Below are 19686 nucleotides of genomic sequence, written 5' to 3' on the forward strand. Positions count from 1 at the left end.
GCAAAAACACTGCCTGTTTTTGTGGGGCTTCGCTATCCTAGCAGACCAGTTAGCCATGCCCTCATTTGCTGGGCATCCATGCCCTGGCCTTCCTACCTTACACCTCCCTGTATGTTGTCTGAGAAACCTTACCCTGAAGCGACAGTCCTCTCCCCAGCAGTTTAGAGAATACAGGCAAGCAATGAGCACCTGAGCATGACAGGCTGGCTGTGTGGTCACAGAGCTGTTTTTGCAGCATTTCTGGCCACATGTCAACGCAGATAGCTCAGACCCTTTGAAGAATTCCAAATTCATGCTGATTTCTGTTTCCTTAAGTCTTCTCCATTGCTAATCCTTTCACCCTACCACCTCCTGTACCCAATTCCTGTAATAGCATTCCTGGAATACAGTTCAGTTTCCTTGACCAGATAGTTAAGTGCAAATGAGGTGTTTCTGAAACTCCCAGAGGATGCCTCTTTATGTCCCTAACCACACCAACACCTTTTCACATCAGGTTTGCTGTCACTCAAACACGAGGCTGGGACTGAAGCTATTTGAAGTACCTTCAGAAGGGCCAGATCCATGAACCAGCAGCTAGGCTGCAGACATTCAAGAGGAGAGCAGATGGCAACGGATGTAATCCATTTTGTTACACACTATTGTTTATGAAGTGAGTTTTCAGGCACCTGAGGCTTAATCATGCCAAGACGATGAATGCCTCCAGCTTGAGCAGACGTTAGAGGTACTAATTTCCATTACTGAGCTATTACAAAAAAAAAAAAGCCTATAGGGGGTTCTGTGAGAGAAGGACTGAACCCCAAAATACAAGGAAGATTATTGAGGAAGTCTTGATTTAACGCTTACTGGCTACTTTCTCAATCTTCTCAGTATTTCTGAAAACATAAGGGTGAAGGCTAGGCCTGAAAAAAGTGACACCCAAACCACCGAAGAGCTGGAACTGAGATCTTCCATCCACACCAAACATTAGCAGAGTTGGGCTGGTGATTCCCCTTTACCCTCCATAGGTGCAACCAGCACCCTGAGCTCATACCTCCATTTTCCTTACCTCAGGGGTCTATGTACTAAGCTATTTTCCTCATTCCTATTTTCTCTAGGATTCCTGTTGTTTCTTCTGGCCTCACAAGGGCCTCCAATGGCCTTTTATCTCACAGCAGGATGTTAAGGAGCCTTTCTTTATGCCAGTGGTTTTATACAGGCAATGAATCAAAGGATGAGTAGAGTCTTGACCTACAAGTCAAGAGAAATCAATCTGAGGCCAGCCCCTACAAAATGACTCTGCAGATTCTAATGATATAATGCCTCTCCCCATCTTACTGCCCTAAAGGTTATCTTCAAGGATTTTTGGATCCAGGCCCTGTTCATTAGTATTCCCGGTCTTCTGACTCACAACTTGACACATACACTGCAGCAAATGAAAGGATATTTGACTAACTGGGAGAGGACATCTAACCTGTATGCTGTACTAAAATGTGAAAACAATAAAGAGGCACTCAAGGTCAGTCATGGTACCACAGTTTTGGGGCTACATAATCACAGCAAAATGTTCTGTGAACTTTAAGGCTTTCTGTGAACTTTAAGGCTTCAATTATAATTTCTGAAATTCAGGACAAGGAAGAGAACACACAGCTGCATATTAGAGTTTCCCAGAACCAATCCCCCCTCCCCAAGCAAAATACCCACTGTTTTCTCATGCAGCTGTTTCAGCCAAACTTGCCAAATAAGACTAAGATATCCACGTCTTACCACTCTGTGTTTCAGCGTCAGTCAAGCTTTGCACAGAGATCTGTTCCATAACGTCTCCTGACAGGCACATATGGTACAAACAAATCCCACTCCAGTGTGTAACCTGCAAAATTAGTGAAACTGGAAGTCATATGGTGAAGAAATGTCACCTCAAACACACATTTCTCTGGACTCAGCTCAAATGCAGGGTTCTTCACAGCCAGCCTATCCCTAAGATTTCTCTCCATGTCTTTCAAGATACCAGTTGTGGTTTTGGGGTCTGGATTTTCCAGGTAGTGTCTACATATAATTTTCCCATATAAGTCTTTAATTTAATTTTTATAACCCAGTGTCCTAGGACTTTCGTAAGGTAATTTTTTTCCTTGACTGGTGCTTGTTCAAATCAACTGATTTCACATAAATTTGTGATATTGAACTTTCTGTGATTTTTTTTTCCTGCATAAGGTCAAACTTAATAGAAAAATTGGAAGTATGCCCAATGAAAATCCGTACAGCAGGTGGGCTTTATCTGTGATATATTTTCAGAAAATAAATATTGATTGTTGTTGACATTACTTCCAATTCCCATAGGCTGTATCTGAATCTTTTCTACAACTTAACAGGAATTAAAAAAGCATGACCCAAAGAGCAGAATATCATTCAAAACAAAGAAGGATCCCATACACAGCTCTACAGTGTAAACAGAACATTGGTTGTTATGCTCTGGCAAATGTGTAAAGACATAAGAAACCATATAATTTAATACCTACTATATTGAGATTTATTGCAAAAAGAGAGAGACTCATGCCTTGCCCTATTCATCCTTGTTTTAAAATTTCCATTCTTTTTGATGCTATTCAAAAACCCCACAAATTCTGAAGTAAGAATAGAGACACAAACAAGCTAAAAGTTCTGTCTGTTTCTGTCTTCTCAGGAATACCAAATCTTATTTTTAACTTTTCTGTTGTTATTAATTGTAGAATGACTTAGGACATGGCTACTTTCAGCCATGACTGCAGTACAGAGTAGAGATACTGGAGTTCCCTTTAAACTGGCTAGCAGTGCAGGTACCTGAAGCAGTGTAGCCATGGCAGCACAGACCTCTGAGTGGCCTAATTAGTCTGCCAAGAAATAAATGGGTACTGGGAATTCCCTGGGGAGAAAGACGGTTGAATTGTTAACAAAAAGAGTTTTCCCCTGAGGCGTGTTAGTTTAATAGGTGTTACCAAGAGCCAAAAAACCTCAAGCTCCAGCCTTAGAATAAAAATGCCTTTGTCCTCTGGCACTTCTGATGTCCCAGCCCTTCCAACTCTCCTGCTGTCTATAGAGACAAAAGAAAGATGTGATTTCAGTATCTGATGGAAAACCTAACATAAATCAAAACAATTCCCCACCCCCAACTAAAATCTATACATAAGGTCTCCTTAAAAAGACAAAAATAGAAGTCTCTCCTGGCTGGAAACACAGAGCTCTCCTGGTGGCAATGGCGGGTTAGAGATGCTCAAGCATCGTCTCCGTAGGACACATATCAGGGTCAGTCCCCTGAGCTCCATGAGGAGCATGTTCAGATCTGGTGTTTAGTACGCCTGTAAAAATGGCAGGATATGTATATAATGGGGAAGACCAAGGAGAAGAAACAAATGAAAGCAAGATTTAGGAAAAGGGAATTTACTTCTGTTATCTCTTCTCCCACCAGTCTTTCCTTATACACAAGAATGGACATGTATAGAAGAAAGAGAAGGGGCAATTTTACCAATATGCTCCCTTTCTTACAAGCTCAAAACGCACACGGCATTTGTCTGAAAATGGAGCCCAAGACTTCACTAAAATTGCACACACAATGTTTTATTTTACAAGTTGGATCTATTTATTTAGCTTTGTAAGCTAAATTACACAAGCAAAACCCATGTTATTTAGCTGAAATTCCCTTTGAGGTCAATGTGAGTTTAACTAGGTTAAGGACTGAGCTGTAAAGCCATTTCAGAAAACATACTGGTTTCTCCAGGTGGAGACCTTGGTCAGTATTGCCTTATCAGAATCTGTAGGCTTGTGCCCAATCTGATAATACTCTGTTTGCAACAGCCATGTGCTGAAATTGCTGTTTTGAGGAGACAGAAAGCCAGAAATTGTAAGTTTGTTGCCTCATAACAGAGGCCAGTGAGTGGATGGTGTGTAGAGGCTAAAAGTTGCAATTTTATCACATTAATTTAAATGTGAAAAAACAACAGGACACGACTAAAATCCAAGATGGTTTTCATTTCCAAATGTTCATACGCTGCAGTTCAGATATACACACCCCATTTAGACCTAACCAAACTGATTCTACTTTTCTATGCAGGCAAAGAAGCAATAGAGGTGAAAATCCCACAGAGTCACCAGGATGTGATGCCCAATGATGAGCAGTAATTACTGCAGCAACACTTCAGCCAGCATGAGCGTCAATGAAATGTCTGCCTTCCCTCTGACTTTAGAGCAAAAAACTGGCTTTGCCTTTGTGGGGATTTTGTGTGTTTTCTTGGGACTTCTAATTATCAGATGCTTCAAAATCTTGCTAGACCCCTACAGTAGTATGCCTTCTTCTACGTGGGAGGATGAAGTTGAGGGGTTGGATAAAGGAACATTTGAATATGCTCTTGCATGAAAACTCACAGAATATCCTGCCTTAAATTTGATGTTGATTTCATTTTGGAAACCAACTGTTGTTACATTTGTTATACATACCTGCATTTTGGAGACATGTTGGTGGCATCCATTTTGTTAAATAAATATTTGTTGCAAAGTCAAAAGGCATTTCAGGTTGCTTTTATTTGAGGAACAGTGGAATGGTAGATAAGACATTGTTAACAGCAAAGGAATACTACAATAAACGATTCACTAGAAAGTTATCATGGCCAAAAAGTATTGTAAGAATCAGCTGATACCTGCCTCTTCAGAGGAAGATCTAATTTCTACTGTGTCTCATGACAGGCTGGAGAGAAAGGTGAAGGACAAAAGGCAGGCTCATGAATGGTGAATGCTTAAATGGTAACTCCTTCCCTTCCTCATCTGACGCAATTTTCGGAAGCTCAGAGACTGTGCTTCTATACTGAGCATACAAAAGTTGTGGACAACAAAGGGTTGTGGCTCAGAGGAGGTGCCTGCAAGAGCTGTGTGTCCATGTTATTGAGATGAGAGGAACGAGGCTTGGTCCACTCACTACCAATAATAAGGAACTAACAGGAAAGCTAAAGATCACATCCATTGCTAACTCACCTCTCACCTTCCAAGAAGAGCAGGTGTTGTACTACTCACTGTTTATAAGGAAAGCGTACATTGCTTCTCCTGTGTGAAACTTGACGTGGTCCTCTGCAGACAGTGAATAGTTCTATTCCTTCCTCCTCATATAAGCATATATAAACTCTACAGCAACAGAAAGTCAAACAGAATTAGTGGAAGGGAAATAAACATCATTAAGGAAATTTTTGATTCTACAAACATTCAGCAATACAACATATATTACCTGCTCAGAACTCCAGGCTGAACAAACACCACTGCAGTCCCAGTCCAACAGTGTTTCCCACATCATTAAAAAAATTTAGGTGAAAGAGAAAAAGCAAATATTAAGTAACCAGCCTTACAGTCTAGCTGAATTGGTCAAGGCATGCCAATTTTTTACTCCACTTGGTTACAGACGATGGTTTGGTTTAAACTGGAACTTCAACTGTCTGGTTAACAGCTCCCAGCAGTAATAACACCAGCTTGGCAAGGCCACAGCAGAGACAGTCATGCTGCATACCCATTTGTACTGAGCTCCTAAAAGGGATGGGGGTCCAGAGCTGACTGAAGATCTCTACTATCCAGCCCCTCTCCACAGCTGGTTCTTCTGTTTGTGCTCCGACAATGGTGCACAGTGTACAATCTGGACTGTCAAACTGAAGAATTGGTCATAGGAGATCCAATCAAGGCAGAAGAACTAACACTGAAAGCAGAGACTCAAATTTGGGTATTCAAGGTCACCTTCATATACACAGCTGTTTAGCAAGTGTGACAGTACTTGACAGAAATTCAATTCTGTTTTTAAGAAGGTTGGCATCAGAATTTTAAGCACTGTCACTTTTGCTAAAAAGCTCTGTTTGCAACGAGAAGCAAAGACAAGGAGATCAGTTACAGCAGTTGATTTCTTTTGCATGTATTCTGAAAAATACATATTGTCCCTTTTGTCCTATATCCTAGGCAGAGGCAGCCAGTGGAACAGCAGAGCTCAAGTGCCATTTGGAACATGAAATACTTGATTGTACAAAGAAGGACATGACTCTCCTGTCTGAAGTATATAAGGGAGGAACAGCCAACACTGATCTACACTGGTCCATTTGAATTATAAAACATAAACAATTTTGTGAATGTAAGAGCTTTTAAACAGCTTCAGATCCTGCATAAGAAAAAATGCCAGACCCTCAGAGACTGAGTGTATTGCATTTATCCTGGTTAATTTAACCACAAAATCACAGGTAGATATCAGTACACTGATTCATGTGATCTGTTATTGCTGGATGGGATAATCCACTGCTGAGACCTGACACTGCCATTCTTTTTACGTACACATAATCAGCACAGCTGAGCTGTGTGCTGTCAGGTTAGAGTGCTGAAGGTACTTAAGTTATCTGGGTTAAATATAGTTCAGTTATCTTTAAACTACACAGCAAATATACCCAAAGAACCCCAATACTGTTACTACTCTTGTTCTTGGCCCAATCTATTACTGGAAGCAATTATCAAATTTCCTTACCATTACAAAGCTTCATCATTTCCTGCCCACCCTTCTCTGCACCCCAAAAGACAAGGGAGTCAACCTTCCTGGAAAGAATACACAGAACATAATTTTTCAAAGGTTTTCTTTACATATACAGAGTAAAACTTTGAACGGAGTTAGGAGCAAATGGTTCAAAAAATGCATGTAGGACAAGGGGACCCACCGATGACCCATCCTGCTGACTTCATGGGATCTCTTCTGCATAAAACGCATTGAGCAGAAGCCTGAACTCTTGTTATCTCCGTTACTATATATGCAGAACTGAAAAATGAGAGATCACGATCTGTGCACAGAATCAGGCATAGCTGGGAGGGAAATGGAGATAACAAAAGTATTTTCAGGCCCCCTTAGAAATTTTGCAATACCATAAACCCAGTAATTGTAATGGATAGGTACATTTGCTGGTTAATAGTTAACAAGCTAGAATTCTTCTCTAAATCACCATCTAGAAATGTTTTGAAAGAGAGGGATTGGATGGTCTATTCAGTATATTAAGCAGGAGAAGAATCTGGCCAATAAGGCAGAGTCTGTAATGCCTCAAAGAGAGGGACACACTATGTGCATGAATAAAAGAGGCAGATTGTCCTTCCCTAAAAACACGGGATTGAATGGTAAGTTAAATTATTCTGACTAAGGTAAACTTGATTATTTATGAGTAATGCTAGAATACTAAATACAAAATTAATGGCAAATAACAGTTGAGACACCTCTGGAAATACACTGTGAAAATCAAAGTATTATTTTCAAGAACAGCGGAAAGGTAAGAGACTTCTCTATCCTAGCAAAATAGTAATATTATGGAAATAAGACAGTGAAATTACAGAATCATTTTACTCGGTAGCAAAAGTCTCATTGTCATCAAAGAATGGGGATTTCATTCAGTCATGGAGATGGAAACAAACCTACTTTCACTGACTTTAATGACAAAAGATTTGGGTTTGCTCCTTCGTGCCTGAAGATGAAACACTTCCTTACAACTTTAAAAGACTGAAGGAAGTAGAATACTATCTATGATCAGAAATGTGTAGTAGTAGTAGTAATAATAATAATAATAATAATAATATTGATCATCCAAACCCAGTAGAAGTAAAATAAACTAAATAAATGTAACGTGTTACTGCGAGGCTTACAAAACATTAAGCAGGAAAGTCAACATAAATATGAGGGGGTTATAAAGTGGTATCATAACAGAGATGTGACAGCAGAATATTATCTATAGCTGATGGAAGAAGTGAGAAAATATGCTTTAGCTATATCTCATACTGAAGATGGAGGACATTTGATTATCAGCTCTTCAAATTATAATTTTGATATGTGATTTTAGAAAAAATGTACATTGCTAAGGTATAAATATTGATGTGGTATTTTATCTTTCAGTGCCAAAGGGCCAAATACATTTTACAAAATCATTGAGAAATTTAAATTGGAAAAAATCTCCGGAGGATATACAGTCCGACCTCTTGTGAAAGCATAGAACTTTAAAAAATAAATCTAATGGGCTTATTTACCCAGATTTTCCATTCATATATTCCTTTACATAGATAGATTTTGTTTCTAAAACTTTCTGCTTTTACATACGTATGCAGAATTTCAATGTTTAAGCGTGGTCTGGTTTAGTCAGTTTGAACAGACTTGGACTCCTACTGAATTATAGAGGTCTATACAATCACACTCCCTTATCTCCTTAGAGGTATGTTTCAAGACATACGGATTGCCATTGTTTCAATAGCTCATTTCAGGGCCATCTAGGCCATCCTGTAAGTTGCTGCAAAGGTACTTAACCCACTAAAGACCTTAAATATAGGTACCACTTTTGCTCCTGGGGTTTTTGTTTGCTTGGGGTTTTTTTTTGGTGGTTTTTTTTTTTTTTTTGAAGGGGTCTATGTGGGAAAGTGGAGGTGGGAAGCAGATTGTACCTTTATCTTATGTTCACCTCTCTATGGTGACTATGCCACTCAGAGACACCTAGACAGCCTAGAGGAACAGGCCAACAGGAATCTCACGACATTCAACAAGGACAAATGCAAATTCCGTACCTCAGAGAGACTAAATCCCTGTACCATGGAGGCTGGGGCCTCACTGGCAGGGAGCAGCTCCCCTGGAAGGGACCTGGTGAGCAGCAGGCTACAGAGGAGTCAGCCCCATGCCCTGGGAGCAATGAAGGTGAACAGCATCCTGGGCTGTGTTAACAGGACCATAGCCAGTAGATCAAGCAAAGTGATCATTCCCCTCTATTCAACACTCATCAGACTGCACCTGGAACCCAGTTTCTGTTTGTCTACCTGTCCCTCCCACATGCCCATGTAAGAAAGAAATTGATAAACTTGTGTGTATCTAACAGAGGGCCACTGAGATGGTCAGGGGTAGGAGCATTTGGCCTATAAGAACACAGGGCTTGTTTAACCAACAGAAGAAAAGGCATTAGGGGAACCTAAGCAGCCCCCCGTCACTACTTAGGAGGAGGCTAACGACAAGGCAGAGCCCTGCTCTTTAGTGAGGTGCACAGCAGGAGACTGAGAGATGACAGCCATAGAGTGACACACAGAAGGTTCCAATGGGATATACAGGTAAAAAAAAACACTATGAAGACAATTAAGTGTTAGAATAGGCTGACAGGGCAGGTTGTGAAATCTGTCCTTGGACGATGTCAAGACCTGACTGGTGAAAGCCATAAGTAACCTGATTTACATTCAGTGTTCCCTCTGCTTTGAGCAGGAGGTTGGACTAGATAAGCTCCCAAGGTCCCTTCCAACCCGCGTGATTCTATGACTTGCTACAATTTCTTTCAAATCATCTTAAAGTGTGTTTTGAGTGTACAAATGTAAAACTGAGTGTAAAATTCTATGAACCTTCCCATGCCTAGGACTATTGTTAATATTTCTTAATAATTACTACTTTACCATAGTTATTTATTTCCTCCATTATAATTTAGGAAACCCAGTGCTGGTTTTGGATGATTTTCAGTTGTCTATTTATTCCTTCACATTACATTAAGTTTATTTACATAAAAAATGAACTATTTGCTATATCTTAATTGCCTGCTCATAAATTGTCACCATCGTGGAACTATTGAAAACTTAAGACCTAGCTTTTGTAGTGAATTTTTAAAAATGTATTTGATTCAAACCTTTCATGCAATTTAATTCTAGACTATGAGAGAAATATACATGGTATGAAAATACTTAAGTGGAACATAAAGAGTAAATGGACTTCATGGAATCTTGTGTCACATCCCTTGTACTGCCTACACTTTCATTGGCTTCAATTAAACGTTGCATTATTAAAAGAAATACTATATTTGAAAATCAATTTTAGGTACCTAGAATCTGATCCAAAGCCCATTTTATATAGATGGTGTCATGAATCCTGATTTAGGATTCTGCTGACAACACCAATTTGTCGTGAACGGGTGATTTAGATTGCTTAAAGAATCACCATCAGAGGTATTAGCAAAAGTGGTTTTAATATGATGTTGTAAAAGTGCGACTTAAAGTTTGATGGCAAGGCTCACTCTATTACTGTTTGGCACAGTCATCTGAACAATGATTCAAAACTACCAAGGCACAAATCAAAGTTACCAAGACAAAATCAAAGTTACCACACTACAAGGTTATGCGCGATATCGGCTGCTCACCAAAGATCTGCCGTTGGTGAAAGGTCTCTCTGCCTCGAGGAGCAACCTTGAGAGGCATCCCAGCTCAAGGGAAGAGCACCGCCATGCAGCCAGGCTGCTTAGCCGAGAAAGCTCAAAGAAGGCTCACTTAGGGTGTCATATTTATGGAATAAAGTGGTTGGCCTGTAGTCAAATTACACACGATGGAAAAGGTATGCATGAGACTCCTTGTACCCACAATTTTCTTTGTTCTTTGATAAATGAGTCTTGGAAAAGCCACCCGCTATTCATGTGTTAATCGTACGATCAGTGTTCCAAGCTCATGCATCGATGCTCGCTGTGTCACTCTGCTCCTTTGTGGGTTTTCAGAGAACAGATTGAAACTAGAGGAGTTCTTGGCCTGTTTACAGCGTAGGCCTTTACCTCATTGGAGCCTGTACCAAACTACCACTAGTTTGGTTAAGGGGTCAAGTGAATCCATCACAGACAGAAACATCCCCACAAACTCAGTCTTTGATTCAATTATTTTTTTACTCAACAAGTCACAGGATGACAGTCTCATGGATATTTGGTGAGGCGGGGGAGAGCTTACGGTGGAAAATTTCTCTAACTGTCCAAGTTAATGTTTTATTTATATTTTTTACGGTAGAAACACAACGGACATTAGGAAGACTGCTTAGAGATTCCAAGAAAAATTTCTCAGAACTTCGTTACTCTAAGAGCAAAGATTTCATATGCAACAGCACTAAACCCTTTGCTGTAGCTGCAACTAACTAGCTGCAGCCACAGAAGAGTAAACGGATCAGTGACCTAAGTCTATAGTATCCCTGAAGATGTCAATGAATAATTCGCCAAATGTATTCTTGGATCCAAATGCAAATCGGTTTCAAGTTAACATAATTAATGAAAGCCATGACAACAATGAAACATCCCAAGAGGATGTGGGCTCTGACCCACCACATTATGAAGAAACGTCTTTTACTGACGGAGCACATAACAGACTGAGAATCAGCTACAGACCAGGAAAAAGAGAATTATACGACAATTTCCTTCAGAATGGGGAGAAAACAGAAGCTACTTTACATCCCTATGATACTCACACTAAAATGTATTATCTACAAACTTTTGGCCATAATACAGTGGACCCAGTTCCAAAAATTGATTATTATAGAAACACTGGCAGTGTAAGTGGGAATAAGCTCAGCAGACCAAGCTTATTAGAAATTCATGAACAACTGGCAAAGGTAAGTGGAAAGGAAAGACACAAATTTTCTCTATTCCATTTCCAGGCTGTTAATTGTGTTTATTAATATGAGAAAGTCCTTAAATTCATGGACCTTGCCCAAGAGAGAAAGTACAAGTAATCACTTACCATATTTCCTTTGGTAGCTGCAGTATGTTTTCTGCCCTGTACCCTGCTCAAAGCAAAGTTTTTTTATTAAAAGGTGATAGTAATATACCTGATTAACAGAAAAACATAGCTTAATCTTGTCTAAAAGTATAAAACTACTGAATCTCTTCTGTTTCAATTCAGAGTTAGGGCAGCAGGTGATGAATATCAATTCATAATTTAACCAAGCAACACAGTTCACACTTACTCTAAACTTGAATTTAATGTCAACACATAACTAAGTTTCACAGATTCCTCTGTTGTATTCATTAATATATATAAGTATTATAAAAAACATTATGTGCGATAAATGCAATTTCAACTCATCAGAAATCCAAAGCGCTACCTGTTTATTGCTGTAACAAACCATTCAAACAGCAAGAAAGAATCCAGAACAAGGGTGTCGAGGTTGAAAGCGTTTGCTTAGAAGAGGAATAGCAGACAACAGTCTTCAGGTACTGATTCAGTGGATGAATTTAGGCCTTCATGCTCATTATACCAATGAACTTGGAAAGAATCTGAAGAACCTCTTGAATGATTACATAGAAAGCATTTATGGAGGAATAATTTGGCTAAATTCCTCCTAAATTATCTCATAGAAGAGCTGTTTAGACTCTGCTCATGTAATAGATGGGACTATATCTATGTAAAATACTCTTACAGAGAGAACTACTGAACAGGATAGAACTGGCTAACCTGCCTTTGAAAGATTTTCTAGGGCTGTTTCTCCTCTTCCTGTCTGAGTGGACCTACTTTTGGTTAACACAATGTAGGAGTTTACTAGCGATATATATGACCAATGGATTTATGGAAAAAAATTCCCCTTAGCAGACTCTTCCTGTTTGCTCCTTTTTTTTTTTTCCATATAGGCACTACAGTAAATGAATAATGAAATAACAAAACGTGCCCTTTATTGTGATAGTCCTCACTTTTGTCACCCTCTATGGCTACTTGTCAGAAAAATGTACGTTGGTCAGGTATAATATTTTGGGGTTTGCACCTTCAGAACTTCCACAGGAAAGAATTTGAGAAGTTGGTAATATTAAGTCTTAAATATCAGATTTTTCAATAACTTCTTTGTTACTGCCTCAGATAGGTGGATAGATTAATTTTGCTGTATATTCACCTCTATAGATCTTTTAAGGCTAGATTTCCCTGTGTGGAAGAATCACCTCCATGCAAAATAAATAGCGTGGAAAGCTGTAATGAGAACTTTCAGGGACAAGAACAACTAGATTAAGTGCTTTGAAACAGTTAAACCATTGAAAAACCTACTGCAAAATATTAGTGGAATAATGCGATACTCTAGGGACTTTGGTAAAATTAGACTCTTCCCCCTTAAGCCACAATACCCAAGTTCTCTGTAACAAGCAGAGGAGATACACAGGATACACCTAATTACAGAATTAAAATGAAACCTTTTTTGAGATTCTTAATTATGCACTTATCAGGACAGAGCTGGAAAGAGAGAGATCACCTCTATAGTCAAACTCAGACTAAAAGTGTCAATATGCAGCAAAACCCCCCATTGTTTTTCTGTATTGGGCAGTACTGAAATGAGAAATCTCCAGAGAAAACAAGCTCTCAACACCATTCCACTCAGTTTTACGTACTTCTGAGGTCTGAATCATTTGGACAAGCATCTGATTTTCGGATGCTGGTCTAGATCTTGTTCAATCTCCAGTTGTCTGGAGATTCGCCTGTCTCAAGGAGGATTAATATAAAGTAATGAAATCAAGCAAAAAAGTAGCCATTAGGAAATTAGGACCTGATTCTTTAGGATCTTATTAGGACAACTTCCTAGTTGTGGCTTGCCTTGTTTAAATTAAAGTCTCCACAGGCCTGCATAAAATGGCTTACATAGAAAGGAGAAACAGTTACCTGGGTAATCATTTATTTCCAGAAATGAATGCAAAGTGGATGTGAAAAGGGAAGAATATGATTTTGGTAGCACTTCTCATTTGCAGATGTGTAAACGGCTACTCAGGGGACTACACACATTTCCATGCCCAGAAAAAACTTCCTCTTATAGAAATGATTTACTGTGGTAGTTGCCAGAGAAGAGAAAAATAGTGTATTTTGACTTTGAACATAATGCTAAATGAACATATACTGAGCTTTAGCATATTAAGGGATTTTCAGTTTTGACCATTACCAGAAAAGTCAGGTTTTTTGCTGTTGCATCTGCCAATGGTTTGTGTGTTTAGAAAAATATTAGATAAATTTGTTTAGGGTTTTTTAAGGCTTTCACTTAGAGAAGATTAAAAAGGCGGCAGATTCCATCCCACAATAAAAGGAAGGGAAAATTGCTTCACAGATTGGGACTGTTAGGGAAGAGAAAAAAAGCATCATCTAACTTGATCATGCCCAGACTTTTTCCAGTATGCAGCTTACAGAAGGATAATCTTATGCCTCTCAAAACAGGAAGGTGAATGTCAGAGGTAATGGGATTTTTGTTACACTGGCAACCTGCTGTGCCCTTATGTGAGTTGTAGCCCTGGTCTGGGAGCCACTAACCACAGCACTGGAACAAACGACCCGCCATTAGCATGGCTGGACTCTATTCCTGGCTGTCCCATGGACTCACTTTGTGACCCTAGACAAATCACTTTGGCCTACAAAGCTTATTCTGAAGAACAAACAAACACAAGGTCACCAAATAGTAGATTAGTAGGGAAGGGAATTAAGATGGTATGAAAACGCTGAGCTCCTATCAGGAGGCAAAAGCAGTATGTGCAGCTGGATGGGGTGTCTATCCACCAGCCCCAGCATGCAGCAGGCTCTCCAGCCACCACTAAGGAGGGGATGAAATGCCACACTGAGTGTGTACGGTGGTTAGACTAATAGCCTAAGATTCAGTTCTGGAGAAGATGCGTTATTCCTTTTTTCTTTAACACTAAAATCCGGGCTTACCACATGATATCCCAAGGCAATCCCGCCCCTCTCACCCCCAGCTTTTGTGAAACTCAGATTGTTGAAGACAACTGTCCTGTCAAAGCCCATTGCCAGATTCTCATAAGAAGTGACATACGTTTGACTTCAGATTTCCAAACATCACATAAGCATTCCCATTGTGCTTTGATGCTGGGCTTAACATCAGAAGATAAATATTAATATTTAATACACTTTTTTAATATGTTATTTTTCAAATGTCAGAATGTAAGGCAGGCTGAAAGGAACTTCAAATATCTAGTTTCCACACTGCTGGAGTCAAATGTGTGTCATCTTTTAGCAAGATGTGTCAGGTTTTGCACACATTAAGCCACAAAACGCCAATTAAATCCCTAAAAAATAGTCTAAGTGCTATTTCACAGCTGATGGCTGGTGATAATTACTTGGGCTTAATATTTACCCTACATAAGAAATCATCTAACCTTTCTTTATTCTTGGCTATTCTCCACACTTGTTATGGAGACATGATGAGCTCATCATCTTTATCCCCAGGAGAGATGAAGGCTAAACTGTCCTGAAATAAGGAAAGGAAAATGTTGGGTTTTTTAAAGGCAGTTAACTTTTCATTCTGGTAGCTTTTAAAAATGTTCTGCCACTTTTATTCCACATCCTTAATGCATGAGTAGCACATGAGTAGCACAGGTACAGCTGCTTGGTAAATAACCAATCATTCACTAAAGCACACCAATTTAAAATGCATTTATGGAAGGTTTAGGGCCATAATTTATGATAATAGCATAGAGAGAACAAATTAATTCAAAGTACATAGGAAACAACTTGCTTCAAGTACAAAGATCGGACCCTTTTATTTTTTTTTGTCTTTGAAATTCTAACCACTGTAGCAAAAAAACTTATTCTGCTAATCTTCCCTGACTCAATTTAATCATTTACTGTATTTTGAGCAAACACATCCATTATTATTTTAGGGTAAGAATTGTCAAAATTATCTAAGTAACAACTCAGGAGCACAAAGTCACAGGCTTTCAATAGGTCTTGTATTCCCATTTCACTTTGGGCCAAAAGGGCCAGAGGCACCAAGTTTAATCCATGTCAAAATGTATTATCCAGTCACTAACTTTTCATTTGTGAGCACAAACCTGGATTTATTGTGTCAAAGGCATTCTACTACCTTGCATCATAGTGGCTACAGCCCCCATTCATGAGGGGGGAGTCCAAACATTAGCATAAGCATCATTTACAGTTGGTTCTTATGTCTGTTTTTGTTTGGTTGGTTTTTTTGAGTCCACGGACAAAATACAGAAACAGCCTTGAAACTTAAGCAAGATGAAAAAACTTCGTGTGTTTCACAGAAACACAGATGTTTCCTCTCCTTGACCTGTTTAGTTAATCTGGAAATACCTTCACCCCCCTCCAAATCGTCAAAGCATATTGATTCCTCTCCAGAAGGTGATAAACACTCCTGACCCTCTGCCAGTCTACGGCAAGGTACACGGTCCTTCCTGAAGGTCTTTGCAGACAATATGTAGCAATAGTTAACCTAATGCCAACTCCTTGCAAAACCAGTCAGAACTTTGTATTAAAAAAAAAAAATAATTAAAAGAAACAAAGCAGCAATTATGAGTATGAACCTCAGTACCATGACTAATTCCTATTCAAGCCACAGGAAACATATCATGATGTTAAATTGCCTCAAAGATTCTGGGACAGAAGAGCTGAAGAGAGAAAATACAGATTTATGTCTAACTGGATGTGAACGATCTAAAATTCTGGGCTATTTATTCTGTTTACATCACAAATATGGCAATTCCTAATCCTACCTTCTATGATTTTACCAGAGGTGGCTAAACAACAGAAAGGATTCTTCATTTACAGCATTCACTGGTATTTCTCTGACTGTTTTCAAGAACGTTACCCTTTTGCTGCAGTTATGTTTGTACTTTATCCAACAGAAAACACCAGAGTTGGTCACATAACTTTGCCGTGCAGCACTCAGCTAGGTCACTTTTCACTAGCGAGCAATTATCCTAGTTTCTACACTTAACATTATTCATAAATTGTTGCAGCAGCATGTAGAGGCCAACCATGAGACCCTCATTATGTTAGATTTTCTAATAACATATCAGCACAACATGTATGTTGAATACAGTTTACAATAAAAACAATTCAGCATCAGGTAATATATTTACTCTGCTTAAGTGATTCTTTCATGTTTTCTTGCTGTTAGCAAGACCACCTGCTGATGCCTGGTGCGAGCAGAATATTGCACTCTACTCCAGAGAGAGTAAAACCTGATCTTCTTTGGAATTCCTTTATTCCATGTCTCTATTATGCAACCAGGTGTCTTCTGCTTGGCACAAAAACGTATTTGTTTTCTGTGTGATCCTTCAGAACATAGCCGTGAGCCCCGGCTCAGTCGAGAGAGTGGCTAATGGAGAAAGCACTGCTGGAGATGAGACAGCAGCCAGCAAGGAAGAAGAAAACAAAACAGGACTTGTCAAGTTCGGATGGGTGAAGGGTGTGCTGGTGAGAAACTTATTTGCATTTCTAAAAAAAATGCAAAGATAATAATCTTTTAAGATAAGTTCTGCAACACTAGGGTCTTTCACAAGTAAGAGAGGGAGGCGAACGTGAGGGATGCTTAGCATGCTTTTTAAAAGCCTGCAATGCACACTGTCACCCTTTTGGTTGTTAACACTACTTTCAACGTTGCACTAATACAGTATTTTTTGTTTAAAACCTAGGTAAGATGCATGCTTAATATTTGGGGTGTGATGCTTTTTATTCGACTTTCCTGGATTGTAGGTCAAGCAGGAATCGGTACGTATCTTATTTAATATCATTTTCAAAAGTGAAAGGGATAAAGAGGATAAACTATACATGATCATGATTAATATATAATCTGAGATGTGCATTTGCATGTTGAACTAAATAATGTTTTCAAATGCTCGCCAGGGTAAAAGATGTTAATCCTCCAAACTATTGGAATTTTCCAGACTCGCAGCCAAATTACTGCTTAGAGGCATAGATCTGTTAACTATGCATATGATCATCACATTTTAATATTTCTAAGCTTTGGTGAAATTTGTATTTAGATCCCGTAACAGATGTAAACTTCATGACTTGGGCCAATTTCTAATACTTGCATGCAGAGTTAACCTTTAAAAGTTCACACTTTGCTTATCTGTGAATCCCAAACCTTGTCATCTACATATTAAAAACAACGCTTCTTCACGCTTCTCTGCAAAGATGAAAACAGATCTGGAAGGAGGTCTCATCTCATCTCATCAGGATTTCGTTATTTTTAACTATAGAACAGCACTAGATACTAGTGTACTATTGTACTATGAAACACTAAGTTTTAAAAACTGCTACAGCTTTTGTAGAAATTAACCAAGTACACTTCATTGTGTGCTGTATCTTTGCTTCTTCATTGTTCAATTTAATCAATCCAAATCCCAGATCCCAGTCCATGGGAGACTGGGCCCTGAGGCCTCCATCCAGCATGTTGTTCAGTGTTCAATGAAACCGGTGAGAGAGGAAAGGGCTCGCAACACCGCAAGAACCTCCAGCAACTAGAAGCAGCTCAGTAAGGTGCAACGTATCAGTAGTTGTTGTGCGGTACGACTTCCTTTATAGAGCTGCTGTTCTGGGGAAGCACAGGAATGTGAAATGCGATGGCAGCGTCACTTTGTGTTACATGATCATACAGTCTAGAGTAATAGGGCACCCAGATGTCATAAAAAACAGCAACCCAAAGGGTGGATGACAAGTATTGCAGTTGGGATTCTCACAGAATGGAAATACTAAGTCGACCTGAGCTAGAGTCCAAACTCTGGCCTCAGGGCATCAACTCTCCTGATCTTGGGTAAAACTCAGTGCTCAAATTCAGATTGAATATAAATATCATTCACTTCCTCATTAATGGAAATGCAATGAAACACTGAATGGAAACATGTCCAAAATTTTGCACGGTTGAAGTCTCATTTCCAACAAAATACAGTAACTTCACAGAAGTTTCACTTGAGCAAGACCGAGCTTTTATAAAAGAGAAACAAATGAAATGCTTGTTAAGAAAAAAGTCCAGGCACAAACAGAGACACAAGTAGAAAAAAACCCCAAACCATAAAAGTTCCGGAATTAAGCAGAAGAACTGTACCTACTTTTGCAATGCTCTATGCGTGGCTCTAGCACTGTGCCTGACAAAGGGGTGCTTGCTGATTTTATGATGCATAGCAAATGAGAGCGTACAGCCCAGGGCACTCATAAGTATATGCCTTGCCATGAAAATTCTGCATCTTAATATTGCCAAGACTTTGCTCTGGGGTTTCATGCAAAATTAGTTTTAAGGGCAGTTTAGTAACTTATTGAGATCATCAAGAAGTATTACTTTGTTTTGAGGTGTGAGAATAGCCATAGGCAAGAGTAATTCATTTTAGAACAACTTACTTAGCAGCCATATGCCTGGTTTTCAATCTAAACTTTAATCAGATTTTAACATTAATTTGCACCAACAACAGTTACAGCCTTTCTGCTTTCACATTTAATTTTACCATTTTAATTCATTGATAAGCAGACCTTCCTTTCTTATGGTTTATTGCTCTGCTGTTGCTTTTTAAAATTGCATGCTTTATGTAAGGAGGTTAGTTTTACTTCTGAAAATGAGACATCAAATTCCATTTGAATAATTTCTCAATGCATTTTCTGAATGTCTTATAAGCAATGAGCTTTAAGTCCCTAGCCAAGCTGCTTAAGGAGAACAGTGATGGAAGCTCATCATCACCAAGGCTCAGGGATTTCACTGGGTACTGCTACTAACATGGAAATTAAATGAGTCCGTTAAACCACCATCTGGGCACCATTTATATCCCTATCATTAGAGGGCAAGAGAGAAAACCCAATTATTTCCGTATCCTGATAGGCTGTTTTGGGCAAAAGCTCTTACAGGGGAAAAAAATAATGTTCCAACAAGGTTCTCTGTTTATCATCAGCTGGGAAAAAAAGGGACAGTATCATCCTGACACGGTTCCAGGTCCAAAACTAGTCTGATATTTCCACCTAACATCTGGGGACTCTCCAAAGTTTGTATTTATACCTATACATGGAATGGTTAGCCAAAGGCAGGGAAAATCACCAAGTGTATGTTAACCGAAAATCTGGCCCCGAATATTACAATTATGTTATATTACAATGATGTTTTGGTTGAGTCACTTTATTTTATGCACTTTTCTTCTTAAATGTTAAAATATTTTTTTAAAATTA

General features: G+C 39.0%; 2 protein-coding genes across 3 annotated transcripts in view; both read left to right on the forward strand.

The window, feature by feature from the left end:
* Positions 1-4114: 4114 nt before the first annotated feature.
* CTXN2 (cortexin 2) lies at positions 4115-4363 on the forward strand (the record flags this gene model as incomplete). The annotated part of the gene is made up of 1 exon (XM_082488863.1): positions 4115-4363. One exon carries the CDS (start codon positions 4115-4117, stop codon positions 4361-4363), a length of 249 nt encoding a protein of 82 aa, XP_082344989.1.
* A 6594-nt stretch (positions 4364-10957) lies between these two features.
* SLC12A1 (solute carrier family 12 member 1) overlaps positions 10958-19686 on the forward strand; it is a gene marked incomplete at both ends in the record, with an annotated part of 48200 nt that continues 39471 nt past the window's right edge. For both annotated transcript variants that reach the window (XM_082488983.1, XM_082488984.1), the window contains 3 exons: positions 10958-11368; positions 16816-16950; positions 17169-17244. In XM_082488983.1, the coding sequence (XP_082345109.1) occupies positions 10958-11368; positions 16816-16950; positions 17169-17244 (622 nt within the window). The remainder of the gene's footprint in view (positions 11369-16815; positions 16951-17168; positions 17245-19686) is intronic.

The sequence above is a fragment of the Vanellus vanellus genome (assembly GCF_965231255.1).
Source record: "Vanellus vanellus genome assembly, chromosome: 11".
NCBI classification, from domain to species: domain Eukaryota; kingdom Metazoa; phylum Chordata; class Aves; order Charadriiformes; family Charadriidae; genus Vanellus; species Vanellus vanellus.